Source organism: Etheostoma spectabile, chromosome 12 (genome assembly GCF_008692095.1).
Source record: "Etheostoma spectabile isolate EspeVRDwgs_2016 chromosome 12, UIUC_Espe_1.0, whole genome shotgun sequence".
In the NCBI taxonomy this organism is placed as follows: Eukaryota; Metazoa; Chordata; class Actinopteri; order Perciformes; family Percidae; genus Etheostoma; species Etheostoma spectabile.
The window spans coordinates 14,469,585-14,497,191 of NC_045744.1; the positions used below are offsets into that span (position 1 = coordinate 14,469,585).

At 41.0% G+C, this 27,607-nt stretch overlaps 2 protein-coding genes across 2 annotated transcripts in view; both read right to left on the reverse strand.

Moving 5' to 3' along the window:
- Nucleotides 1–189: 189 nt before the first annotated feature.
- Nucleotides 190–14,921, reverse strand: twsg1a (twisted gastrulation BMP signaling modulator 1a). Its single transcript, XM_032530511.1, has 5 exons — nucleotides 14,362–14,921; nucleotides 13,247–13,405; nucleotides 5,987–6,086; nucleotides 2,143–2,403; nucleotides 190–677 (listed from the first exon to the last, which is right to left on the reverse strand). Exons 2-5 carry the CDS (start codon nucleotides 13,370–13,372, stop codon nucleotides 496–498), a joined length of 669 nt encoding a protein of 222 aa, XP_032386402.1. The 5' UTR covers nucleotides 13,373–13,405; nucleotides 14,362–14,921; the 3' UTR covers nucleotides 190–495.
- A 1,125-nt stretch (nucleotides 14,922–16,046) lies between these two features.
- Nucleotides 16,047–27,607, reverse strand: part of ankrd12 (ankyrin repeat domain 12) — a 44,410-nt gene continuing 32,849 nt past the window's right edge. The window contains 6 exon segments of the mRNA XM_032531958.1: nucleotides 16,047–17,141; nucleotides 18,139–18,234; nucleotides 19,151–19,294; nucleotides 20,025–20,123; nucleotides 22,756–26,952; nucleotides 26,954–27,213. Coding sequence (XP_032387849.1) covers nucleotides 16,956–17,141; nucleotides 18,139–18,234; nucleotides 19,151–19,294; nucleotides 20,025–20,123; nucleotides 22,756–26,952; nucleotides 26,954–27,213 — 4,982 coding nt within the window. The 3' untranslated portion in view covers nucleotides 16,047–16,955.

The window sequence follows — 27,607 nt, forward strand, 5'->3', positions numbered from 1 at the left end:
TGTTTCCCTGGGAAATGATGCGTTTCCGGATTTGGGCAACACTAGGCTAAGATTAGAGCACGAGACAGGCAACTGGGAGGACAAACATTTACTATTTTACTCATGAATGCGCTTTTTTTTTTAACACATCTTTTTAAGAAAATATAGTAAAAAAGAAGAATATATTTTAAGATCACACACACCGTTCTGTGAGGCAAAACAGTCCATGTCACCAAACTTCTTTATTTGGCATGAGACTGAGATTTAGCAGACCATAATTCTAAAAATATGTTATTCATATACACCTCTAGTAAAAAAAACACTATTGAAACATATCTAAAAATATACACAGTGGCACATAACAGCAGAATAAAAACAATTTGCAGGGGTAGGAGGAGGGGTGTAGGGGGTATTTTACAAGGTAACTGAGGAATGCTAACACATAACAGTCATAGTTTCCTCTGCCCTCAGTCCTCTGGTATGGCCCAGACATTTAAACCAATGTGTGCCCGCACTTCAGAAGAGACAGTTCATGCACTTCACAGCCTTGCTGCCGTAGTCCACGCACTCTGGTCCGATGCACTGGCAGCAGGCGTTGTGAAACCAGCGGTACTTGGATCCTCCCATTGACTCACAGTATAGTTTACACTGACGGATAGACACGCAGTCGTCAAAGTAGACCACGGTGCACATGTTTTCTGAAATAAAATAAAAAAGCAGAGGCAAAGAAAAAAAAAAAAGGCATGAGACACAAATACAGTAAACGTGGTTTATAAAAACAAGCAGCATTTTAAAGTAATTACCTTTAGCCCTCAGTGTTCCTACATTTACTTCAGGGAGGAAATTATTTGCTGCAACTAAGTATGACCATATGTGTTCGTGAGCTTAATGAGTTAACTGCTCAGCTCTGTGGGAACACTCCTATTATGAGTGTGTCTTTATAGCAAATAGTTCTGGTACAGGCTTAGAGGTAGACAGCCAAAACACCCGCAACTAAATTTAAAAAAAATGGCAGCGGAACAACACTTTCAACCCAGTTACAATTCCCTAAACTGGAGGTCTTTTGGCAGTTCGGTCCCCCTGAAATAATGAAAACCTGACCCAACCCGAACTGGTCTTAGTTCAAGACTTTGTAGACTACTTCAGCTTCGGGCGGGGCCTGATATTATTACCACAGGTCTTGGTGAGTGTGCATAAATGCAAACTAAAAATTTGACTGGATAGGACGAGAACACTATGTAATAACAAAGCATGTGAGCATTTAGTGTGGTGCATCTCTTGTGGTGCAACTTACTTGGAAACTGGATGAGTAATGTTGATATGACGGTGTTCAAACCAATGTGAGGTTGCACATTAACAAACAGCGAGTGACTAAACCCTCCTTTTTTTCACGGTCTGATAAAAGCACTGGATGGCTTCTCTCCAACTAGCAATTATTTTTGATCATTGATGTTTTATTGTGAAATAATCTTCTCATTATTGATAATTTTTTGTTTAAAAAAAAAAAAAAAATACCCATCACAATTTTCCAGAGGTCCGTTTGGGCTGTTTCATTTTTTTTTTTTTTTAAACATTATTTTTTGGGCATTTTTAGGTCTTTATTGACAGGACAGTTGAAGAAATGAAAGGGGAGAGAGGGGGGAATACCATGCAGCAAAGGGTCGCAGGTCGGAGTTGAGCTGGGCCCGCTGCGTTGAGGAGTAAATCTATATATGGGCGCCCGTTCTATCAATTGAGCTATCCTGGCGCCCTGGGCTGTGTTTTGTTTAAAATGGACGGGCCCTTGTTCATGTAAAATTGTCATGGAGGAATATGTAAAATCAGCTACAGTCATTATGCAGTATATATGGTGTCAGTGTCAATGCTGTTAAAATATATATAATAAATATATATATATATATATGATCATTATAACAGATGCATAAACACCATACAAGCAGCATATAAATGTAGCTGTAGCTTGTAGATGTGTAGTTAATTTAACTACTTTACATATTGTTGGGTAGTTAAATCTATAAAAAGGCTTCGTATTTTATGAGACCATCATGTGGTTAATGTCAAATCACTTATTTTACACCCCAAAAAAAAAAAGAGGGAATGTTTTTAGTATATGGATACAGATTTCTGTGTGCTAAAACAATCTTTCAAAAGCTCAAGCTCTACCTTGAGTGTCGTAGCTGGCGTGGATGCTGTTGCCAGGCACGGAGACGTTCTGCTGCTGGCTGTCGAGTGACTCCAGGAAGGACACCAGGTTCTCGTGATGAGAGAGCTCCTCGGCGACAGGGAAGGACACCACCATCATGTTGATCGGCGCGTCGCCTTCTGTGAGGGCGCGGAACAGCGAGGGGATCGGACGGTGCAGCTCCTCCACGGTGCTCTTCGATGTGGCCGGAGTGTCGCTGTAGTTCCTGGGGTTACACATCCCTGACATGAAAAGAAGGATGACAACATTAAAGGGGTCACTTCATGGAAATTCCAAAATCACTTCAGCCATGCAGATAGTTTAGTAGTAGTAGTACTACTTTTTGCACAGATTTTGAGATTACAATTTTTTTCTTAATTATTAGAGCTAATGTTCCTGCTCTCTGGATAATGTTCATTTTGGATAACACAGACCTTTCTGTCATTATTCTACCAAAGAAATAGTCCTACGATAGTATGATTTTTTTTAAATGTAAATATCAATGCAGTGAACACCACAAACCAACTTCCATGTACCTCCCTTACATGCAAGTTCCATAGCCAGGCTTAAAGAGCCAGGATTTAATATTAAGGGGACACGTTTGACTAGCCACCACCCAAAACATTTTATGTTTTATTAATTGATATGGGACTCTTCAGTTATATTTTCTATTAATTATATCTTCGTACATTTTGGTCAACACTGACAGGTGTGTAATTCTGGTGGAGAACACAGAATTAAAATGACATTTAAAATGTCAAGAAATTTAGTCTGAAAAATATCAAAATCAGCCTTTAAAAACCTGACATATAATATGCCTGTTATTACCAAACATTAACTCTTTAAACCCCCCGAATTCACAGTTGTATCTGGACATGATCTCGGTCCTTGACTGCAGTGGAGGTAGAAATCTCAGAGGTGGAGATCTTGGAAAATCTGGGTGAATAAAACCCAAACTAGCTCCTTGTCTATACCACTAAAGGTTAGGTTTTTCTTTTTGTATATGTGTGAACTGACCACTTGAGCACATTGGCAAGGTTTAACAGATTAACTGTTTCACACATAATTTTACTCACAAGGGCAGTTTTGTAAAACCACACGTTGTCAGTATCTTTTGTCTCAATTAAGATCCGTTTAACACTTCATTTAAGTTCCAAATACAGTAGTAATCACTTGACAAAGTCCCCACATCCTCAGATACGATCTGCCTAACACTTCAAATAAGTGAATTACAGCTAATGGGTAAATCATTTAATGGGGGAATGGAGTTTGACAGAGGAATTGAATTACAAACCAATGCTAAAAGCAGAGCCAGAACAGCTGTTTTAGATAAAGCGTACACATGGGTCCACCCTCCAAGTCCTCCCTCCCCCCCTCCCTCCTCCTGCTCCCTTCCTCTAGAATACAAACTGTCCTCTCTCCACCAATCCTTTACTGGGCTTTTCTAACCACTCTCAGATACACACTTCAAAAGTAGCCAGCCTTTGACACAGATAACATGTTTAGAGTGGAAACTTACTTAAAGTGGTCATAAGGCTAGTGCTGTAAGAAACAAATATAAAAACCTATAAATGAGAAATATGTTCTAGCTTAAATCTACAGGCTGTATTGTAAAAGGCCTGTTTAGGAGGAAAGCTCCACCACTGTAACATCTGCGCAGCAGCAACAAGTTCAGCACCCAGTGTCAAATCCTTGTATTTATGTTCCACATGAAAAAGTTTAATAAAGCTTCCTTGTCAGCATGTAAAGTAATATCTGTCTGTCAAAGCTGATCTGAGAGCTGCTGCTGGTTTACAGAAGCAGAGCCAGAGGGACAGCCAAGGGTGGGCGAGAGCTGGGCAGCAAACAACCAGCAGCAACCGTTCAAAAGAGCCAGTCGGCAGAGAAGGGTGCACGCCATACCAATCAAGAGGGTGATAGGTAGTTGGCTTTTTAGTATCATGGATGGATTACTGAATAGGCCTAGCGGGTCAAGGACCAGGGGCTCCAGGGCCACAACAACCTGTGTATAAACACATGGAAATTCAAGGAAACGACTACAAAGACAAGCAAAAGGACTTCAGAGATATTAACTATCAGAAAGTGACACAAAAACGACCTGAAAGATGCGCAAAACAAAGCAGAAACTGACAAAGAGAGGTGTGAAACATCCACAGAGATACTTAACAAAAAACATAATGAGGCGTAAAATTACAAAAAGAGAAGCAGAATGACTGAAGACATGTAAAACCAGAAAGAGATAAAAACAACATGCAAAAATATGCAGAACAACCTTAAAGAGACATAATTTGCTAAATGAGACATAAAACTAAAAACCGATGCAAAACAACAAAAAGATGCAGAATGAGCTCCAAAAGATGAAGAACGTCCACAAAGGGACACACAAAATGACACACAAAACAAGACATGAAAGAACTAAAAAGAGCGTGGGTGTCTTGTTTAAATATATAGCAGGGGTGGGGGGGTCTTTTACATGTCTATGTCCAAAAAAACAAGTCTTTAAATTTGAGTCTTAACACATATATTGACCCATTTTACAAATGTGCAAAGCCCATCCCTGCTGGTTTAAAGCAGGTTTCAGATGAAGAGAGAAGTTAAAAAGCTTCTAATTAAATCACTTCTTGTTTTGCAAATCCGGTTGTTTTGTGATCTCGCTGGGATTTACACCCCCACCGCGTCTCTCTGGGAGGCTGAAAGTCAAAGTTCATTTAAGCGGCTCGGCCTCCTCGTCCCCTCTCTCCTCCAGCTTCTTCAGCCTTTGATCATCCGGAGGACCTCGAGACTTCCTGTTCACATGTGTGGGTGCTTCCTAGTAGTGACAATATTCCCTGCATTTCCTACGCTCTGATAAACAGTGTTCCTGCTCGGCTCTGCTTTGCATTAGCCTCCAGGTTGTCACTTCTCAGAAGCACCTTCAATATCTGGCTCCACTCGCCTCACACTTGTATCAGAGCAGCAACACTGAACAAACCAGTTGCTTTTTAAACCAGTTTGCTTCTCAACTGTCAAGTGCATTACAACAGTCTCATTTTTCACAGAATTTTTACTGGGAGAAAGTACTAGGCAGCAGGGCAACTGCAAGTATGAAAAGAGATTAGTGCCTGAATGGCACATATTTAAATATGTTGCAAACACAGTATGATCAATTACAGAGTTCATTGCCTACTGTGTTTTAAAAAATGTATATACACTATAGTCAAATATTGTTGCCGATTCTGCATATAATGTAACTTAACCAGACTCATTCTACTGGTTCTGTAAATACTGTACACATCAAACACACACATTAGAACAAGAGACACTTTATTGATCCCCAAGGAGGGGGAAAACTAATTTTTACACTATGTTGATCTGTGTTACACATAGGCCCAAAATACACACACATGCACAAACAGGACCTTAAACATGCACTATTGGAGAGATGTCAGGGTGAGGGGGCTGCCCCGAACTAGTGTTTATATATTAATTTTTATTGCAATTTTAATGCATAACTTAAAGAAACTGACAGGATTACATTTCGCGGAAATGGTATTTCAAAATAAATTAATTGAATTGCATTGCATTGAGTTACATGCATTAAATTAAAACAAAAATGAAATTTCACTTATGGTCTTAGTTTAAATTGTGCCTCAGTGTTAAATGCAACAGTCCAAGACAAACCTGACACATTCATTATTCATACCGCTATATTAGCTGGTAGTAAATGTCTTTTACAGATGTTCGTCACGAAGCATGTACTAAACCGAAAAGTCAAAATGATTTGCTGACTAAACTTTGCGGTCAGCTTCAAAACGTGCTGCTAATAAATGGAGACGCTGCACTCACCCACACAGTCGCAGCACTCTTCCCAAAGGTTCCCCAGACACAGCATGCACTCTTTACAGCATGAACAGTTCCCATCAGACGGACGACACTGGCACAGCTCCTGCAAGACACACACGCACCAAAAACATGCATCAGCAAAATAGTAGCATAAAGACCAAAACCGAAGACGGATCCTCAACCATCTTCATTCAAAAATATTTTGGATAATACTGTGCGGTAGCCTGATAATTAGATTAGATTAATTTCTTTCACTTCACTTTGTTTAATTGCTCACAAAAACAGAGATTTGGGCACCAATGCAGAAAGTCTGGAAGTACCAGATGTTGTACATGATACATGGCAACATGACACTTTCTTGTTGTATTTTAGCCTATTTTGGCTCTAAATTAGGGTTGTCCTTTGCATTGTGTTGACGTAGGCTTTACTTCCTCATTGTTTGGTGTTCCGCAGATCCCACACAATTGAAAAATCAACCTTTTTTATTTTTTTTATTTGACAGAGTCAGTAACAAGGTATGTACTATTTTTGTAGTGGACTGAAACATCAGTTTAAAATCATGTTAACAAACCTTTTAAAATAAAATTAGTTAAAGTCATGATGTAGCAAGATGATAAAACCATCTATTGTTTTACAGTATATTTGAGATAAACTATAGAGTGAATACAAACAAGTAAACTCTTAAAAACTGTAGTTAAAAAAGTCCCCACAGAGCTCTATCAGTGGAGGAAAAGCAACCATCCATTAATTAAATTAAGAATAATTATGTGTATAAAAGATCCTGGTCTGGTAGGTGCAGCGGCAGCATCAGTGTTAGAAATCACACAGCAGACAGAACACAACATGTAGACATCCTGTACACAACCAGGAGACGTACCATTAAAACATCAACACAAAAAGCAACAGCACGTTTTTGTCACGTACAGTTACTATTACTGCACGTGGCATATGTGGTATCTATCGAAGTATGTAACGCTGTGATATGTAAACCTCTGCTGCATTCATGAGCAGAGCAGGTTCTGACACGTCAAAGTTCACAGTTTTTAAATCTTTTCCTTGAATGATTGTTCACTGTAACTGAAGCTCAGTGGAGAGATCTCACAGCGGTGAACAAGTAACTTTTACACTACTACTCCACTACATTTTAGAGAGAAATATTTTACTCCACCACATGTATCTGACCGATACAGTTCCTTTTCAGATCAAGATTTTATATGTCAAACACATGATCAGTTTGTAAAACATATATTGTTACTTACTAAACAACCCACAGTTGTCAAAATGAGCCCTACCTTGACACATTCCAATGGTACTTAGTTGGTAATGAATCAGGAATAAAAAGTCAATAACAGATACATATTAATGCAACACTGCTATTTTACATAAGTAAGATTTCAAATACAGGTTGTTGTTTTTTACCGTTGTGGTACTGCTACTTTTACATTGGTAAAACATCCCGGAACTACTTCTACCACCGCTGACTGAGTTTTCAGCGCAGTCTTTAAGTCTTCATGAGAAGAGCGCAAGATCATAACCAAGTTAAGTCTTTTCTCGAGCGCTGGGCCGATTGTCAAAGGAAGCATGGCTTATACGAGTCGTGTCCGAATCAAGTATCAACTTGACTTAAAAAGGACAATTCTGGTTCATTACAACTTGGGTCTAATTTTCATAGTTTTATTAAACATAAAAATGATGGCCAACATCATTTTTATGTTTAGTAATAACATTGTATTGATCAAGTTAGTTGTTGAGATCTTGTGAACGTGGTGACATCTCTGAAAAATACTCGCTGGTAAAAAACACGAGCAGTCAGACAATTGGATAAGTTGCAAACAAACCAGAAGGTTACCCAAACAAAACACAAACTGTGAAATAATGAACCATTGTAAACATCCATCACAGGTTACAGAACGAATTTGTGGTTCAGTGTTGACCCAACGGACTTTCCATAGTTTTGTACAGTTAAGCAGTTTAGCTGCATTTTGGGTGTGTTGGCTTTTTTTTTTTTTAAACCTTCAAAACATTTTGTTTAGATAACCTGGCCCAACTATCTCACCATCTGACCATCATCTCTTTTTTTGTAGCAATGTAGCCTTGAAACCAGATCTCAGCAACAACAGCATTTTTACAGCTGGAAGCAATGATGGCCAAAACTACAAAAATAAGACTTATGTTGTTATAAACCAGAATTATCCTTTAAGTGTTGGACAGGCATCAATCCAATACCCAGATACCATCCATGTTAAACGGATCGGGTATGTTGGCAAAGACCAGTGACCTGTCCATATTAAATACAGTTACTTTGTCAATGTCAGTTATCCCGTTACCTTACTTAACCATGATATTGATGAGTATTATGCAGTATCATATGCATATTTTAGGTTGGAGGAGAAAAGAGCCCTGGTATGAGCTCAGTTCTTGGTATAGACAAATGCCCTGAGTTGAGGTATCGGAAAGAGAAACAGTTGGATCAGTAAATCCCTATCCTACGCAAGTCTCAGGTCTCCAGCTCCGACAGATTTACTACATTATACAACCAGTCAGTAAAACAAACTGGTATAGAAGTAAAAACAAAAACAAGGCAAACGTGCAACTAAAACAAGAATTAAAAGTAGTCATTACCAAGAACTTCTCATGTTGCTTTTTATAGAAGGAAGTTATTATTATGAAAGCTTCTACAAACATGCAACCTCTGCTGATCCCATAACTCTCCTACAACCACTTAATAGCTCCATTCCTCAACTTCAGTTCGTCTCGGGGGGAGTAGAGACAGTGAAGGAAACAAAACTCAAACTGTGTAGGTGGGGTTGAAAAGTGGGTGAGTTCCTCTTTCTCCCCCTTTCTCTCCTGACACAGAACAGGGAGCACATTCCTCCAAGTCAAGGGCACCATGATGAGGAGGGTGGAGGAGGGCGGGGGGGGGGGGGGGGGGGAGGGGGGAGAAGAAAACACCTGGAGAACAGAACATGGCCGCTCCCACCCCCAACAACTTTCTCCTTGTTTTTCCTCTCCATTCAGCCTCTCCTTCCACCCCGTCATCTTGCCCTTCTCTCGCTCTCTTCTCCTTCGCTTTCTTTTCCATTTCTTGTCTCCTCATTTATGTCTTTTCAGAAGCCATCTCCTACACAAAAAACAGTCATGGCTATGATAGAAGACTCTCCAGTGACTCACCAAGTGAGGGATTGCAAAACCACAACAGTTGACCTAATCACCAGCCTCTCAATCCCAAAACCTCTGATCCAGATCTGATCCTATGAGTAATTATGACTCTGCAAAGGTGGAATGATGAAAAAAAATATATATAAACTGCTGCCCAAGAGAAAACATGCATGTTATATTTCATAAATAAAAATAAGACTTTTCAAAAAACATGTTTATGGAAATTAATGAGACTTTAACAGACATTGTGCTGGAGCCAGGAGGTAGTTAGCTTAGCCTAGCATTAAGATAGGAAGAAGGTGAAAACAGCTAGCCTAGCTTTGTCCACACCAGTACCTCAGCAATCACTCTAAAATAAATTCTTCAACATTTTGAGAAATATAGTCCTTCACGTTCTTGCCAAGATCATAAAAACCGAAGATCGGTACTCATGTCTGGGTGCTCTGAGTGTGAAGCTAAAGCTAGGCTGTGATTAGCTTAGCACAAAGACTGAAAGCAGAGGAAACACAGCTAGTCTAGTTTTGTCTAAACCTTCAAAGCTTGCTAAATAACACAGGTTATCCAATTTGTTTAATCTGTACTAAGCACAGGTTTAAAAACTAAAATTTTGGGTTGCAGTGGAAGAGCTAGCTAGCTCGGAGTTGTTTAGCTTAGCATAAATACTTGAATCAGGGGGAAAACAACCAGCCTGGATTGGTCCAGAGTTTAAAATACCTGTTTGCTAACACTCGTCAAGTTCACCAAATAATTAAAAATAAAAACATTCTACAGCTTGGATGTTAACATAAAATGTGTGGCGTTGCGAGGATGTAAGTGTAGGCATTTCCTAGCTCCCAACAGCCAGGCGCACAGAGTTCCTGTTGTCTTAACGTACGAATACCCTGAAATTATTGTCCAAAACTACAAATTGTTTTGGGGATTTTGTTTGTGTATGTATAAACAAGATATAACATGTTAACAACTAAGCTTTAGAGGTGCTGGTAATCATGAGAGTGTATTGATCTTCATCTTCTCATTTTACTCTGGTCAACAAAGCAAATGAGTGCATTTCTCAAAATAGCAAGAAGAAGTACATCTGGGTGTGCACCGTACTTTTTTGGAAATACTATGGATTTTTGCTCATGATACTCAATGGCAACTTTAAAAATTGATTCAGAATTTTGTAAGTCATTCAACATTCTCTGGTTCCAGCTTCTCAAATCTGAGAGTTTACCGCTTTTCTTTGTCATAGGATAGTAAAATGAATTGTGATTTGCACTGTTGGTTGGACAAAAGAAAACATCACCTTGAATTGTGGAAACTAGTGATGTTAATTTGTTCACTACTTTGCATTACTACTACTTTACATGCATTTGACAGATTAATGTTCAAATATAACGGGACCGATTACTTGTAGTGCAACCCTACAAACACTTTCCTCACTGAACTGGACGAGGTTATCTCAACGACTTAAGACGACTATTAGGCTTCACTCAAGCAGAAACTGCTGTAAATCAGTCAAAACTCAGCTGCAGGGAGACAAAAGGACTCGGAGAGAAAGTGAACATGTGCTGCCTCGTCCTGCCGAGCGATCGCTGCTGTGTGTTAACTTTAAAATCTGCTGCCCCACCCTGCTCAGCGGCCCGGCTTGGAGAAGGTTGGCTCGTGAATCTCGGCACCAAACTGTATATTTCCCTCGGCCAACCTCCCCCAACAGACACACACACACCTCCTCCTGACCTTAGCCTCCCCTCCCTCCCTCCCTCCTCTCATGTTCTCCCACCCTTAGGGGTTTTAGGGAATTCAGACAAATTACTTAAGATGGCAGCAGAGCGTAAAAGCGAGCGTCGTACAGCGGATCCCACTAATCACAAGCAACATGGTGCTTCTAAAGAGGGACTAGAGGCAGGCACAGTTTCTCCTTCATGGCACACGCACCATCGCTCTCGTCTCTGACAGCTAGCGAGTCGGTGTCGGCAGGGTCGCGGAAGCTATGAGCTGATGATTCATCAGGCGAAATAAGCCACCTGGAAGAAAAGAAGAACACACTGCAACCACAAATGTTCTAATCGCAGGAGGTTGGAATTTATACCAAAGGAGGAACAGAAGTTGGTGGTTTGGGTAGCAGTAAAATTGTGCCACGAAACACAGATTACAGACTGTAATCTGTGTTTAAAAAAAAAAAAGCCACACTTTATTTCCTTTGAAGATTTACTTTTTTCAAGTGGACTAGAAAATGATGTCTTTATTTTAGTTCAAAACTTCAAATTTGCAAACAGGCAGATGGTAAAATGTGAAAAGGGCAAGTAAAAATAAAAAAGTGTGCGAACAATGGCATCTGTAGTGATGCACCATTTGAGCAATTTGTTAAATAGTTATTATAAATGAGTCATTATGAAGAAAAGTTAGTAGTTTCTGGGTTCAGCTTTTTAAATGTGCCCGTTTTCAATCATTTGTAAAAGGCCTTTTCAGATATAGCAAGCAATTTGAAGACTTTAATGGGTACTTTTTACTATGTTGTACATTTTTGTAGATGAAGCGATTAATAGAATAATAGTAAAAAAAAGAAAAAGAAAAAAAAAAGGGGCATAGATTGACCAAAAATTGAAATAACGGTTTGTAACAGCGCTACTCGTCTGCATGGCTCTTTCAGCAACAGGTGCTACGTTAAGCCATGGACAGTTAAAAAGATACTAGAAAAATGGAAATGTTTCAAAAATGGAAATGTTTTTCGTCTCCTGCCTCTAGATCTTTGGTTCGTAATTTGCGCCAAGTCTGCCTCAACTGCCTGCAAATAGAAAATTGGAGTTCACTAACAGAGACTGAAAGCAAACAGGTGAACTGGCCACTGAGGTTAAATACAGTACTTAAAAAGATGTTAATGTGAGAGGCAGGGCCACTAAACACACACCCAAAAGGACAGAGGACAAGCAGCAGCTCAAATTTGACTTGGCAGGTGGTGGAAAGACAGGCCTAACCTTCTCTTCATGTTTTCCCCTCAACATAACAAAAATGCATGACAGAATTTGTAGAAATAGGGGGGTACCACCCCTCTGCCCCCCCCCACCCACTGGGCTTCAGACGGGAGGGAAAAAGTGACACTAAAGGAAGTGATGCTAGAAAGTGTTTTAAACAAGTCAGAGGAGTTGGTGAGAACATAAAAGGAAACCTCATATAAATTAAAGACATTCACCCATGATCCTTTGCTCTAACACAGTGTGCCCTGAAACCGACTGAGTCCTACAGGTAAAGGGCAGGTGTGTGCAGGAAGTTGGACAGTTAGATCCCATCTCCGCTGCGCTGCTGCTTGCTGTGGGAAAACCTTCCCCTCCAGACTTCACTCAGCTTATCGAAAGAATGTATCTGCATTCTTCACAACAGATTCCATCTTTGTTCTCCGGGCCAAATCTCCATCTCATACACGGACAGTTTTTGACTTTACTTTAACTACAGCTGGATATTCGTTTTTATGTGAAGTTTTGGCACAAAACCGGCTAAGTTGCTTAAAGCCGTAACAACAGCCAAGACATATTTTCTTGTGTAGTTTTTAAGTCTGTCCTGGCAGTTTAATGCTAATTTAAATAGCATTAAACAAGGTTTTGACTGCTCTTAACCTGAACTCGACGCTGCAGACGCCATTTAGTTTGTGTTCTTGCTAAAGAGAAACAAGAATCGCCGTTTACACAAAAACAGCTGTAACACTGTAGGGTGAAAATCTTGAACTTGGCTGCAACCACGTAGAAATTTCCCACTTTAATCTGCAGAAAAGATCAGCGCTCAACAGCTTGTTTGTGAGCAATGATGTCCAGATTATATTTAAAAAAAAAAAAAAACTCACAGTGAACGCAAGTCTGTGCACATTTTCAAAGCAAATCATGTGGGATTTTTGAAGATGCAAACCACATTTTCATGTAGTCTAACAGCCGTTCCAACAAACAGAACTACATTTATTGTATTCCAAATTTACAGTACGAAGGATATCTGCTCATGAAGGGGCATTAGGTCTGGGATCGTTTGAGTCAGAAAAATCAGTGCTGCCATGCTTCAGAAAGGAAAGGAAGGTAAATACGACATAGAGAAAGAGAAATTGTGTTTATAGAGTGTGAAAACCTTAACGGCCTTTACCTGGATGAGGCACTTGCTGACGTCGCTGGCGCACAGGGCTTTGTTGCAGCCGGAGGTCAGAGACAGTCCTGATAGGAGGAAGAGGAGAGTGGCGGCAGCAGGGAGGATCAGCTGGCCAGGCCTCATCCTGACGGCTCACCAGCACGGCACTGGAAACACCTACATCAACATGAGACACAGGACAGGACCTCAGAGACCAGGACAAATAAACAAAACTTCATCACTGACATTCCACGGGAGGAAAAAGTGAAGAGCTGCAGTGGGTGCGTAGCAGATAAGAGGACACAAACGTTGGTGCATGATGGAAATACTGCACTTTGAGTTTCCTCATACTGGGTTGTTTTTTTTGCCTAATACAGATCTCAAATGGAAATTGTGGAATGGAATTGGTTTGCTTTAGCACCTTACTCCTATCCTACTCCTGATGAATTTGAGTAGATTTTAATGATGAATAATGTTTTACCAAAATACTTTGCACTTCATACAGTACAGTATATGTTGTATCTTTGTACACTATGATATCTGAAATCTAAATTTTGGTACCAATAGAGCTACAAAGTGCATAAAGTAGGTAGAAATGTGTAAAATAAATAAATTTAGTTTTTATAATAGATTAGTGAAAAATCACTGCTGTGCCATGCAAAAGAAGCACACACACTTCACATGTATCAACAACATCACGTTTCTAAAAGGCCTGCTTCACATTTCATTCAAAGCCAGAATTCACTCACGTTACTCTGGGATAACAAAACACACACACACACACACACACACACACACACACACACACACACACACACACACACACACACACACACACACACACCACACACACACACACACACACACACACTTTTTCCAAGTGTAGCGCGTGAACACACCAATCTAATCATGTTCCTTAGCTTTTACGCTTTGCTGCACATTGTTCCCCTTCACATAACGGAGAGAAAACATGTGAGGAACATTAGCTCCCTCAGTCATGAACGCGTTTCTTCACCTCTTTTCTTTTTTTTTGGGCTCATTGCTAACACCAAAACTTTGTTTCACTCGCGCCCAGCTACAAGAGAATCGAGTGCCGAAAACAGCGAAATAATATAGAGGAGTTTAAAACTTACCACAACGCCGTTAACAAGTCCAAGACTTTTCTTTTTTAAGAGGGAGAGTGGCTGTTGGCTCTTTGAACTTCTCCAGGATGGTTTTCAGACGCCGCTCAAGTGTCCACTGTGTCCAGAGGGCGTCAGTCTCTCCGCAGCAAAAAGCGACAGGCAGTCGGGCGCCTTAAAGGAACACACTCCATTATCTATCCTACGTCTGTGGAGGACACCGGCCTCAGGTCACACAGACACACACACACATATATACACACCCCTTCAGGGTAACGGACATGAGTGATCCACTTCACCGCGACATGAACGCCCAGAGATAGCATTTACATCTGCGCAACGCGGGACTTGTAAGCGTATAAGTCTTGTGCGTAAAAACGTGTCCTTTTTTTTTAATCTCCTTCTAGCCCAAACTCTGGTCATTGCTCGCCTTGCCAGGTAGGCTCTGCTTTAGCTTCTTTTAACACAAGCTGATCTTTTCTTTCCCAAGCCTCCCCCCAACTCCATTACACAGTCCTTTGTCTCCAGTTTTATCAGCGGCCTTGTGAGTGCGCTCATTAGGTGAGAAAGGGCGGTTCGGAAGCTGTGAAGACTTCCCGCTGAGAAGCCCCCCCCCCCCCCCCGAGCTCATTTGTAGCAACTGCCGACGCAGAAACGCTCTCTCTGATGGGCCGTTTCACTCAGCAGGTGTTTACACGTGTTTTCCTAAAAGACCTCATCAATGACCACAACAGGCCCCACTTCCAGCCTGCAGGGCAGGAAGGTCAGCGAAGAATCAAGGCTGGCAGGGGTATTTAAATATAAATCAGTCATACCAACAAAGCGAATGTAAGGCAAGGGGAAAATGACTAATTAAACATGATCATTTTGGTAACTAAACACTTAATTTCTTATGTTTAGGGTCTTAATAATGAAGTTGAGTTAAAAAGTAGTATGGTTGTGGGTTAAAATTAGTTGTTCTGGGGGAGAATGGAGACAAAATCCTTTTGAGAATGCACTGTTGCCAGTTAATGATGTAGCTACACATTTCTAATACAACAGCAGTGCAATGAGGTAACTTTCGAGTTTATAGTCATTTTGGAGGCTATTGACATTGGCGTTTAAAATAATGAGAAAATTACACTTATGTTTAATACGTAAGGAGCTCTGCAACCATCTTAGCAGTTATCACTGCAGGCACATTAAGTTGCCTAGATGTGTACAGTGACATCTACTGGCAGAGGATAATACTGACTAAAGATACATCTGAAATGCTAAATCATAATTTTTTGGTAGGGCTTTAACATAGGATTATTTTCATTAATGAAATGAAAAATGCCCATGGCCGTTTCTCAGAGGCTCGGAGTTGTTTTGTCCAACCAACACTAAAAAGAACAGTGACTGTCTGGCATCGTAGCTCATCAAACTAAAACAACTACATGGATAATCAAAACTGTTGACTGACTGACTGACTGATCGATTAATCAACTAACGGTAATTGTTTCAGCTCTTGTGCAGTGTTTGGATTAATGACACCAACACTTTAATTTCACAACAAATAAAATGTATTCAATTATATATTACAAATATGTACAAGTCATGTAACAAGTAAATATTAAAATAGACATTTTTTAGAACCATCGTTCAAAAGGCATTATGTTGAAAAAATAGGTTTTGTTGTGATCTCACATTGAAACTGTAAAAGTACATGTTTTTTTCCCCTTGGAAGCCACAACAGACTGTAATGTGCGCAAGACACAATGGACAACATGAGGAGTGAGGCCACAAAAGGGGACAAAACACATGACGCAAAAAAAGCTGCTGGAACACTTCAGTAAACCTCACATTAAGTCCACAGTACAGTTTTTTTTAGGGAAAAAGTACAAACAATGCAATGCATGCACAGCATTTAATTGCCAAAGTCAAAAAACACCAGCTGTGGCGTGGAACTCCAGATGAGGAAGGGTGAAACCGTAAAAACAAAAAACACAACAAAAGCCAACACATGCTTAAGATTTTAAGCCAACAACAACAAGAACATCACGGACGAAGAGGACACTCGATATAAAAACCAACTTTGGTCCTTTAAAACATGAGACAGAACAAGTTTACAATCAAAATATCTATTATTTTTTGTTTTTACAAGTTTGAAACAATAATTACATGGCTATTTACAAATGCACAATTTTTTTATGTATAAAATAAGTTAGAAAATTAAGAGCACAGTCTGTACACAATGTATGAACACTCACTTTGAGAACAATTGAACTTTCAGTTGTGTGACCCTGCTTAAGGAGGAGCAGTAGAAGGTGGTTGACATCCACACTTTGCTTCTTGATTCCCCGCCCCGCTCCGCCCAAGCTTTTGGTCTCTGCTCCGACAACATCCGTAGCCTCCTCCTTCTGTACGAGGAACAGTCAGTCCGTGTTCCCCGTCCTCACGGTGGGCGTGCTGGTTTGGACTGTAAGAGCACTGAAGTAAAATTGTCTCTGCAATAAATGCTCTTTTTGTATTACCGCCACATTCTAAGTGCTTCACATTTTTCTTTCTTTTTCCTCGAACGTGCGGTATGCGTCTCGTTTCCGTGATTTGGCCACCGCTGTGGCAAAGCCCATCTGTCCTACAACTCATATTGGGGTAAGGTCAAAATCGTCGTTGACCTCCACGAGTGGGATGTAAAACTCAGGGATCTCGAAGATGCTGGTGGACTTGTAGGTGGCCAGGTCCAGCTCCTGCAGCTTGAGCTGCCACTCCAGACGCTGCACAGCATTCAGGGCCGCCGCCTCATGCTGCTGCCTCATCAGAAGACACGTCTGTGGAGGCACAGGGTATGTTATTATTTTATCCAACCACATTCTTCGCTCTGCCTAGAGCCTCCGCTGAAACATTTAGACCAAATTAACATTTTCATCAACCTGGCTAATAAATGTTCAAATTTTAACAGCTACCCAATAGATTATCATTCATTTTTTGGGCTGGTGAGTGAAGCAAATCTACCAGCCACTTGCATATTTTACCAGCATGTGGCTGGTACGTCGTGCTTATTTTGAACGCTGGTTGAGACGGATTGAGCTTTTGGAGAAACGCAACCCAACTACAGCCCGACCAATATATCGGCGGGCCAATATTGGGCATTTCCAAAACTATTGGTATTTGCATTTAAAATGGACAATAATTCTTCTTATTACTTTTTTAAATATTCATTCATCAGAATAATGTCTGACAAATAAATGATTCTGATAAATTAATATTTCAAAATTAAAATCAAGTCAGTCAACCATGGTATGAGTGTTAGCATTGCATAAGTTTGTATTTTTATACATTTTATTTATTAGAAATTTAATATATTTTGATGTTCTTCTGTTGTGACAATAAAACAAATTATCATATTTTAGTGATAACTCAATTAACTAATGTTAGGGAAATCGGTTTATGTTTTGTTTTCGCGGTTCTGGATTTTTTTTTTTTTTTGTATATATCAGAATATCGGATTTTTAAATGACCAAATATTTTTATCAGTGTCGCCCTTAAAAATCCTTTATTGGTCAGGCTCTAAACCCGACGTCTCTTTCAAGTTAGTCTTTTTGTATGTGTTTTTAAATACATTTATAAAATAAAGGATTAACCAAACAATGGCGGGCATCGTTATTATTTGCACCAGCAAAAGATGGAAATGGCTTCAAATTCCCTCCAGTAGCATTTTTTTTGTGGGCAGATTGCTACTACACCCACCGTTGTACAACCCTCCGGAAAAATTGCTGGATCCCTTTTGCTGGTGTGAACACGACCAAACAACCACAGTGATCTCACCTTCAGTTTGTCAAACTTGTCATCAACATCTTGTAGCCAGGACATGAACTGCCTGGCGTTGAATCGATCTCTCACCGACGTTTTGCCATCATCACTCTGTGAACCAAACACACAACCACTTTTTAAACATACTGCATTTCTATACATTATCATTAAAAGTGATTTATTATGTTAAATGTGGCCAAAACTTTGAATAATGAGGTAAACATATTTTAGAGAAATCCCTGGGAGCTCAAACATTCAGATTTCCAACTGTTCTGAACGCTCCGGTTTCAACAGTTTTTTCTATTCTCAGTTCATTGTTACGCAACTCCAAGCCGGCCTTCTATGATTGGTCATCTACTCCAAGCAGGAACTACTGGAGTGTTTTATTTTTTTTAAGCTACTGCGTTGTTAACTTTGTTGCATGTAGCTACATGCTAACAGCAGTAAAAGATGCCATCTTGGCTGCCAATGTTGTGAAATTCTCCCCAATTTTGGTTTGCATTACTCCTGAAAAATGTCCAATTGGGTGGTATTTGGTTCAGAAGTCTTTATCTGCGATAGAAAGTGCTGCTTCATACCTTTTAGAATCTAACGTTAGCCTACTGCTAAATATTAAGTAGCTGCATGCTAACGCCAGATAGATTTAATCTTGGCGGCCAATGTTAGGTCATTTCTCCCCAATTTCGGGTCACATTGCTGGGACATGTTGGGTTGTGTAGTATTTAGTTAAGAAGCCTTTATTGGTGATTCCAGGAAACATGCTGGACATTAAGAGCAACCTGGGCTTTTACGGGAGGGTGGCTTAAAGAGACAGGCGCTCCAACAGAGCGTCTCAGACAGAGGGTGAATACAGAAGCAGTAGCCATGGGCAGTATAGAAAGATAAAGTGTTTTTTGAACATTACAGCATGTAAACATGTTCTAGTACAAACACAAAATAGAAGTATCAACCTTAAAATGCAATATAATAGTTGCCCTTTAAGAACCGACTAAAAAGAAGAAGAACCACCTTACAGGCAAACACTTACCTGGACATCTTGAGGCATGTTGTACACTTCAGCATCCAATAAAACGGTACAGGCACTAAAAGGCAGACTCTGATTGGCTAGTGTTCTTGCTGCCCGATAATGGACTCGTAGGACTTCCTGTTCATTTGAAACAATCAGTTTTTCCTAAATGGAAGAAAAACAAGTCAAATTAATACTATAAATCCCATAGTATATGTGGTAAGTATCTTAAAGTACTCATATTATGCATTTTGACTGTTTCCCTTTCCTTTATTGTGTTATACATCTTTTTTTGTGCACGTTATAGCTTTACAAAGTGAAAAAGCCCAAAGTCCACCCCAAATGGACTTACCATCTCCAACAGAAAACACTGTTCAAAACTGCTCCAAACAGCTCTATTGTAGTACAGTCTTTACTTCAGTGACGGACGTGCGTCACTTTGTAACACGCGTTATAATGCTCGCCTAGCTGCTAGCATGGCACTCGCTCATGCTCTGCAAACTGACAAGCTAGCAGTACTTACTGAGCATGTGCGACTCCCAACAAAGATGGTACAAAAGTGAGAAGCCTCAGTCTGTTGCTAAAACAGAGAGCTCAACACACAGGGTGAAAAAGGAGCTGCAGCAATGTGTAGTATAACAAATATATGGTGTTTTCTGAAAATTAAACCATATAAACCTATTCCGGTACAACCTCAAAATACAATTATGAACCTGAAAATGAGCATAATATGAGAACTTTAAATCTTGATATATTTTTTAAGTCTTCAAGAGGGTATCAAACCGCACAGCTTCAAAATGTTGAGGGTTTTCAAAAATAAACGCTGCTGAAGTAATAAAAATGTCTACAGGTACTCAACCCAAACAAAACAAAAAGCTCCAGGAATAAAACATACCCTTTCAATGCTGTGTTGTAGTCGTAGTTTCATACGGACCACCTCTTGTTGTTTGAACATCTCTTTCAGCTGCTCAGGTAATGATGGAGGTGGAGTTATCTGTTCAAACACACAACAATGGAGGGGGAGACGGTTTAAAAACACTTATCAATGTTGCAATGAGATGTCTGATGAGTCACTATGCAGAGATGCAAGTTTAGTTTCCTTTTGACTGGATATTTTCTTAACACTATATAAGCAGCTAATAAACAACATATATTTAAACAAGTTTTACACAACCAAGTAAATTAGGGCTTGTAGAAAAGTTCATTTTATTTCTGACAGAGGTAAACAATTATATATCGATTACTTTACGTTTCTTAAGAAAACAAATTCTGGTGATTGACAGCAAGTCAAGCTTGACTTTACTGAGCCTTTTGAGTTTATTGTCTCTGGTGTCACAAAGAGCTTGCAAAGTAATAAGAGAATATGGGTAGAAACAAGAGATGCAGCGGTAAACCAGTTTCCCTAATTAACACGATTTAAAACGTCACGGTTAAACACACCACACACCACGCACGCACGCACGCACGCAATGGCGAATTTAACCCAAGCTTGCTAGCGACTTTGTTAACGTTAAGTGTTTGTGTGTTTGTTAATGTTAACAGTAACGTTACAGTTACCAGCTAACGAGTCAGGAGCCGACGTTTGCATTTACAGTGAGCGAGCTGATGATACCGTTACCTTCTTAAGGACAGCACTGTTGTTGCCAACTTGGCCTTTGTTTGTGGTGTGACGGATTCACCGCTAGGCTCTAATTTTAGATGAATTTAAATAAAAAGGTTGATGATTGATCATATAATCATTTTCCAAACATTAAACATTAACTGTTAGTGTTATTTCTGTTTCAAAAGGCAGCAATAAATAAACACATTAAATCTAGAGGATTCATGTAATTTCATAACCTAGAAATCTAGACACACCCTAGCGACAGCAAATGTAATTTGCAGCTAGGGTCAGTCTAGCAGTTCTCCGTTGACTTGCGAACTGGAAAAACCAAATTCTGGTCAGTCCAATCACATCACACAGTCGGTGTGCGGGCTTGCAACGGTTCCGCGTGAATTCCCTGCTACTTGAAAATAAAGAAGATGGCTGCTGCTGGCGAACAGCGGTCTTTCAAATCGACTTTGGTAATGGTGTCTAGTAAGCCTGTGTAGGCTGGGCATATTTTATTGTATGCATGACACAATAATAATAATAATAATAATAATAATAATAATAATAATAATAAAAAATAAATGTATGTACCGATCGTTTTCACGATAGTTTACGATCAACAGATGGATTTAATAGTAGTTTAGCTTTAGAATGTATGGTTGAATCCCAAATTAAGTGAACAAAATCACAGTAAAAGGTTGGTCTAGTTGTTTGGTCTGGACTAGAGTAAGATTGGCGGTCTAAACGAACTGGACCAAACCACTGCACCAGTGCAACAGGTTGAAAAAGCCCGTGCAGGCTGAGAATCAGAGCTGGACGATTGGATCTCAGATTCAAATCCCAGGGTTTACATTTGACGTGACACTTTAAGCCTAAACACATCAAATTAAAGTAAAATAAATTAACCTTATAATCTAAAACGTGGGTTTAATTGTTTAAAGGACCTTGTTCATTAGTCTTTTTGCAAAGAGATTACAGAGCTTTAGCAGATCCACCAGAGCAGCTTCAAGTGGCAAATGTAGGCTCACATTCTGCAAAACATATTTTGCTCAGATAGATTTTTTTGTGTGAAATGAACAGTCCTGAAACTTGATACCTGACCACTGAAAATGTGCTTCAATACTTTTAAGAGCGCTACCAAATCCTGGTGAATTCAACAACAAACCAACAAATGTCTATTTTTAATGGAATGTTTTAATGTGTATTGCTTTATTTGATCTAATCTCTTATGGCGCTTACCCACTGCTAGTACCAGCTCTGCTCGACTGCCGTGCCCCGTCCTCCTTTTTCCATTGCAGATTTAGTACCGCGTCATGCGTGAGGCGAGCGTGGCTGGTCGTCATAGCGACGCCGCAGGGAACTGCCGTGACCTAACGCGACACACACACACACAGAACGTCGAAGGTGTGTTGTTTTTGATTCTCGGGATGTGGCTGTTGCCACAGCCACAATACAAATTTAGTTTCAAAAGAAGCTGGAGGCAGCAAAAAAAAAAAAAAACGCTGGCTAAACTATTTAAAAATGACGGGTTTATTCCTTGACATCCATGTCTGTCGCTAGCAATGATGACGCAGTGATTAGGGACGATTTTGTGACGAACCAATCAGTAGTCAGCAGGTTTCACGTGCCCTTTTGGTATCGCCTCAGCTCGCTTGGAACCTCGACGGAGGTGATACTAAAACAAAAATACCTGCTAGCTGGTACCAGGTACTTTTTTTTTCATAATGGAAGAACAAAAAAGGCGAGTCGAGCAGGTACTATTTAATGGAAAAACGCCATTAGTTTCATAAAAGCCCTTGCATCGGATAGCTGTTTTCAGTTTGTCTATTAATACTGTATCTGTCTATTAAATAAACCATTAAAAAAATGTTAACATAATCGTCCTCATTTTGAATCCAACATGCTGGAGTACAGGGCCAAAACTATAAAAGGTTTCTTAACATTAAAAGAGGCCAATTTATGTTTATACCATGCAACTAAGAATATGATGTTCATAAAGTTTTACCAAGATCTGAAAATATGAAGAAGAACTCACTGTTGGTATGCAGAGCTTGCTGAGCGGGTTCCCATCTAAGAGGTAGGATCCGTTGAAGGTCACATATTCATCATAATACTGTGGTGGCTGGGGGGTGACGCTGCACAACACTTTGCGCTTCTCCTCGATCTTCTTCCGGATGTGCAGGAACTCGTAGTAAGGGTTGGCCCTCTCTGTCTGGTAGGGTTGAATCTCCTCCAGCTTTACAGAGTCTACAATAGCAGCCAGAGACTGCTGGCCTTTTTCCTTCTCCTGCTGAGTCGTTGAGCACAACTGGGAGCTCGAAAATTTAGGCATCTTTCTCTTGCGTGGATGGGGAACATGGACATCCACATCCTCATCTGCAGAGCGCACCTTGACCCTAGCCCCAGGAGAATCAGAATCTCGGTCTCCAGATTGTGGAGATGAGCTCCTTGAGGCGCTGCAGGTGCTGCTGCTGCTGCTGCTGCTGCTGCTGCTGCTGCTGTCAGACTGACCTGTGGATTGGACGGTGCTTTGACTCTGTTCTTCTCCAGCTGAAGACAACTCTGGTTTTTCATCAGCAGGAGTCACCTTTATTGGCTCTGAGCTGGCCTCTGTGGTAGATTCAGGTAAGCCCTCTGTAGCCAGGCTGCCCTCAACTGATGAACACTCTGTTGTAACAGAAACGGCAGCACCGCTGTTCTCTGAGCTCTGTTGTACATCAGTAATCTCTTCAGCCTTGTGTTCAGGGCTTGCATTATAGGAAGACGCTGGGGGCATATTGTCCTTTTTCTCCATCTGAGCATCGAGACATGAAACTGCAGTGTCACTGGAAGATATTGAGTTCTTGCAGTCTTGGTTGTTTACATCCATATCCTCTAGAAACAAGTTGGACTCAGTGCATGTTTGGCTAAAACCTGGCAAGGATTCCCCAGCAGTGGAGCTGGGAATATGAGAACTGGTGGAGGGTAACGGACTTCCTCCATTGTCTGTTCTGAAAGTCTCGGTTTCCATACTCTCTTCTTCTGCTCTATCAGCATTCTCGAGAGGTTCTTCTTTAAGGTCAGAAATGTGTCTGGTACCTGATTCCGTCTCCTGCACACTCTCCATACCAGAAACAGCAAGTGGTTCCCTCTGCTGGAGGGTTTTTGTGTTTGTAAGCTCTGACAGCTCAGCAGATAAACAAGCTGTAGGAGTTGATGGTTGATCTGAATCGTTGTTACTACACTCAGCTTTTGAATTCTCTGTCGGACACTGGACGTCTTTTGGAACAGAAGGGTCCGAGGAAGGAAGAGTTCTCTGCTCTGTTGACCCTGTTGAGCCACTGCACTCGGTAAGTGTCAGGCTTTTACTCTGAGGATCTTTGTTTGACATTTGTGGAGCTGAACTACCAGGAGCCCTCCCTTCTATCTCTGTGACTGAATGAGCAACTGAATTCATACATTGTTGGTGACTGTTGAGGCTCTGCTCCGTTTCTGCTGAGGTCTCTCTTGTTCCCAGCGTCTCAGTAGGCTGACTGGGTTTTGGCAGATTTTCAACAGCTTTACCTTCAGTCGATGAGTTGGCATCCTCGTCCAGAATAGCCCTGAGGTATGGAGATTCATGTCTGCTGGGCAGCAGCATCCGATTACTTTGCGGCACATCTGGAAGACTGTTGCAATCTTTATCGTGAACAGACGGCGATCTGGTAGCTTGAATGACGAGGGAAGACTGAAGGAATGCAGATTGAGAGTCTAAGGCTTCCGGGTTCATGTCAGAGTCGTATTCAATGTGTCTCGGTGTTAATGTTGTCGCCTGACACGAATCCTCCGAGCTAGCGACAGAAACCAAGGAGACGGACCTGGACATGAGGCCACAGCGCTCACTCTCTGGTCGGGGTGATCTGGTCAGACAGTTTTCCACAGCTGACATGACCTTTGCGTTGATAGAGGGCAGACTCTTTCCATCAAGCGACATTGTTCTGGGGCTGGTGCCGTCCTTCAGCGATTTCTCTCTGTTTTGGACATCAGAGGCTTCAGAGCTTTTTGAGCGCATGAGCTCCTTACTCAGGCACAGTTCAGACTTTGTTCTGTCTTTAGGTTTGGACTTTCCTGGATCTACCAGAGGCCGGTGTTTAAGCCTTTCTCGCTCTTTTTGTTTAATTTTCTCCAGGTGTTTGCGGTGCCACTGCTCAATCTCCTGGTCCTTCAGGCTGAGCATGCGCTCAAAGCTGGTCTGCATCAAGTCATCATTCACAAGCCTCTTCTCTTTGGGCTTGGTGTCTCGTGTTGCTGGCGAGGCTTTTGATTTGGTCTTGTCGGCATCGGTCTCGCTGGATTTGCCCTTGCTGATTTTGGCCTGCTGGGAGCGGTCTTTGTGCCGGTCCTTATCCTTGTCCTTGTGTTTATCCAAGTCTCTGTCCCGGTCTTTCCGGTCACGATCCTTCTCTGGTGTTCTCACAACTTCCTCCTTTGATTTTGTAGATAAGGACTTGCTGCTCTCAGACAGATAGCTCTTCTTTTCTTCTAAAAGTAATTTCAGATTGGAGCTCGAGGAAAGAGTCACATCTTTTATTTTATCTCTCTTTTTCCTGTCACAGTCCTTTTCTTTAGAGCGATCAGATTTACTATGATCTGCGTTTTTTTCAAAAGGTTTTCCTTTCTTATCTGGGTTGGTGCGTTCCTTTTCCCTGTGATCCCCAACACTATATTCTCTGTCTTGTCTCTCCCTATCAGACCGCTTGTCAAACTTATCTTTATTTTTCCTGCTGTCCTCATTCTTTTTGGTTGTGGATAAAGTTTTCAATTTCTCATTCTCTTTGTAGTTTTTGTCTCCAGGCGAGTAAGAAGAAATGGCTCCGGTTCTTTCTTTTTCCTTCCAACGATCCACTGAATTCTGTGAATCAGCTTTGTCAACATGCTCCGTTTTAACCTTTTTTTCCTTGTCAGGATGCCTTTTCTCCATTTTCTCTGCATCCTTTTCCTTTCCTGCAAGCCTCTTGTCAGTTTTCTCACGTGATCCTTTTTCAGAGAGTTCCAGCTGTTCTTGATCAGCTGTGATCCCACTTACGGGTTTCTCTTCTGTCTCTTCTTTCATGCTGTTGCTCTGCAGCAACTCCTCTGGAATCCGCCCTGAGCTGTGGCACTCCACTCTCTCTTCACGCTCACTCAACTTTGAATCCTTTACCTTCTCCTCTTTACCAGCAGCCTCCTTTCGCTCTTTTTTCACAGCCTTGTCTTTTTCTCGCTCTTCTCTCAGCCTCTTTTCCTTGCTGCTTGAGTGTTTCTCCTTCGGGTTTCTCTCATCTTTGACAGAAGTGGAATCGGAGTTCTTCTGAAGTGAGTTAATTTCTTCACCTTCCTTTTTTACTGACAGATGTTCATCGGTCTCATCACTTTTGAAAAAATTCTCTTTCCAGAATTCTCTGTCAAACTCCAAATTCCTCTGGCTGTCTTTCCTGGCCTCCTTCTGCCTGTGGCGGCTCCGCTCTCCCTCGTATTCCCTCCTGTGTTTGTCTTTCTCCTTGTGTTTAAGTTTATGCTTCTTTACCACTTTGCCATCTAAGTCGGTCTTCCGTAAGGCACCTTCAGAGCTGTCTATACTGTTCCCTATGCTGCAGTCTTTGTAAGGACTTGAATGACCATCGTCCCCATCAACACTGGAGTCTTTCTGTTGGTGTTTGCTCTTTTCCTTGTGCTTACACCCCTTGGTGCTGGAGCCTTCGGTGCAGTAGTCTGCCTCTGTGTAGTGGTTGTATTTGACACCGTCCACCGGACTTGAGCTGTCACTGATGGAAATGCACATCTTAGTATTTTCCTGTTTAAGTGGTGTCTGTTTATCTGTCAGGCTGTGGTTCAGTTTGGGAGATTTTATGGACGACAAATGAAAGAGATGGACGGATGAGTCATCTTTCGGACTGAAAGACATCTTGAAGGAGTCTTCCTCCCGACCCTTTTCTGTGCTCTCGGACACGGCTGCGAGAGAGAGGACCAACGTTTTGCTGTTCTCTTTCCCATCCTCTTGGTTTTCTTTGTTTTTATTCTGGCTTTTGATCTTCTTCTTGACTTTGCCCTTGTCCTTTTGCTCAGCATTCTCCTTTTTAGACTTTGTGTCTACCTTAATGCTCTCTGAGCTCTGAGAACAGGTTGGGGAACTCCTTTTCTCTGAAAGGCTCTCCATTTCGTCGCTGGAGGTATCTGAGCTGCAGTGGACACGAGAAGTCTTCTGCTTTTGGACTTTGTGAGGAATCACCTTTTCCACTCTGCTTTCCTGCCACATGATTCCTATCTTTCTCCTCCTTCTCCCTTTGCCGTAGTTCCCTGCGGAGAATGTGTCTGTCACTCAGGGCTTTACTGAAATCCTCCTCTTCTTCCTCGTCCTTGAACTCGTACTCATCCAGCCCTGGCACAGACGAGGATGCTTTTGTGGTCAGTTTTCCGTCCGACTCCTTCTCAGTATCAGAGTCTTCCATGTTGTCATCCACACTGGATGGATTGACAGATGGAGGGTCTTCAGACTCTGCAGAGAAGAGAAGACCTATTTTAAAATGATACAATAAAAGTCAATAAAAACACTATATACTTTCACACAAACAAAAGCAATGATTGAAGATAACATGTCATATCCAAAACAGCAACTTCCTCTGTAAATTCTTATATTATAATTTTTCCTTTGGTGGCAAAAGAAAATAAAAAAACTAAACAGACAACATTTTTAGTAGTCCATATAGGAATGCCAAGACTGTACCTACTGTATATTCATGAAAATATATGTAGTCAGAGTAAAGCCCTAAATGCACTGTTGGTTAAGCCACATCTGGTCCACCTATAGTGAAAACGCATGTACACATCATGCTCTAAGGTGCAGTGGATAGTAATTTCCATTACTATAAACGCTAGTATGTTAATATGTG

What these genes read in the sequence shown, in the direction of transcription:
- twsg1a (XM_032530511.1), bottom strand. Translation starts at nt 13,372, where the DNA reads ATGAGGCCTGGCCAGCTGATCCTCCCTGCTGCCGCCACTCTCCTCTTC. An exon ending in TCAGCAAGTGCCTCATCCAG is followed by an intron (nt 6,087 to 13,246) that starts GTAAAGGCCGTT and finishes TGTGTCTTGCAG; the next exon opens with GAGCTGTGCCAGTGTCGTCC. An exon ending in AGAGTGCTGCGACTGTGTGG is followed by an intron (nt 2,404 to 5,986) that starts GTGAGTGCAGCG and finishes TTTTCATGTCAG; the next exon opens with GGATGTGTAACCCCAGGAAC.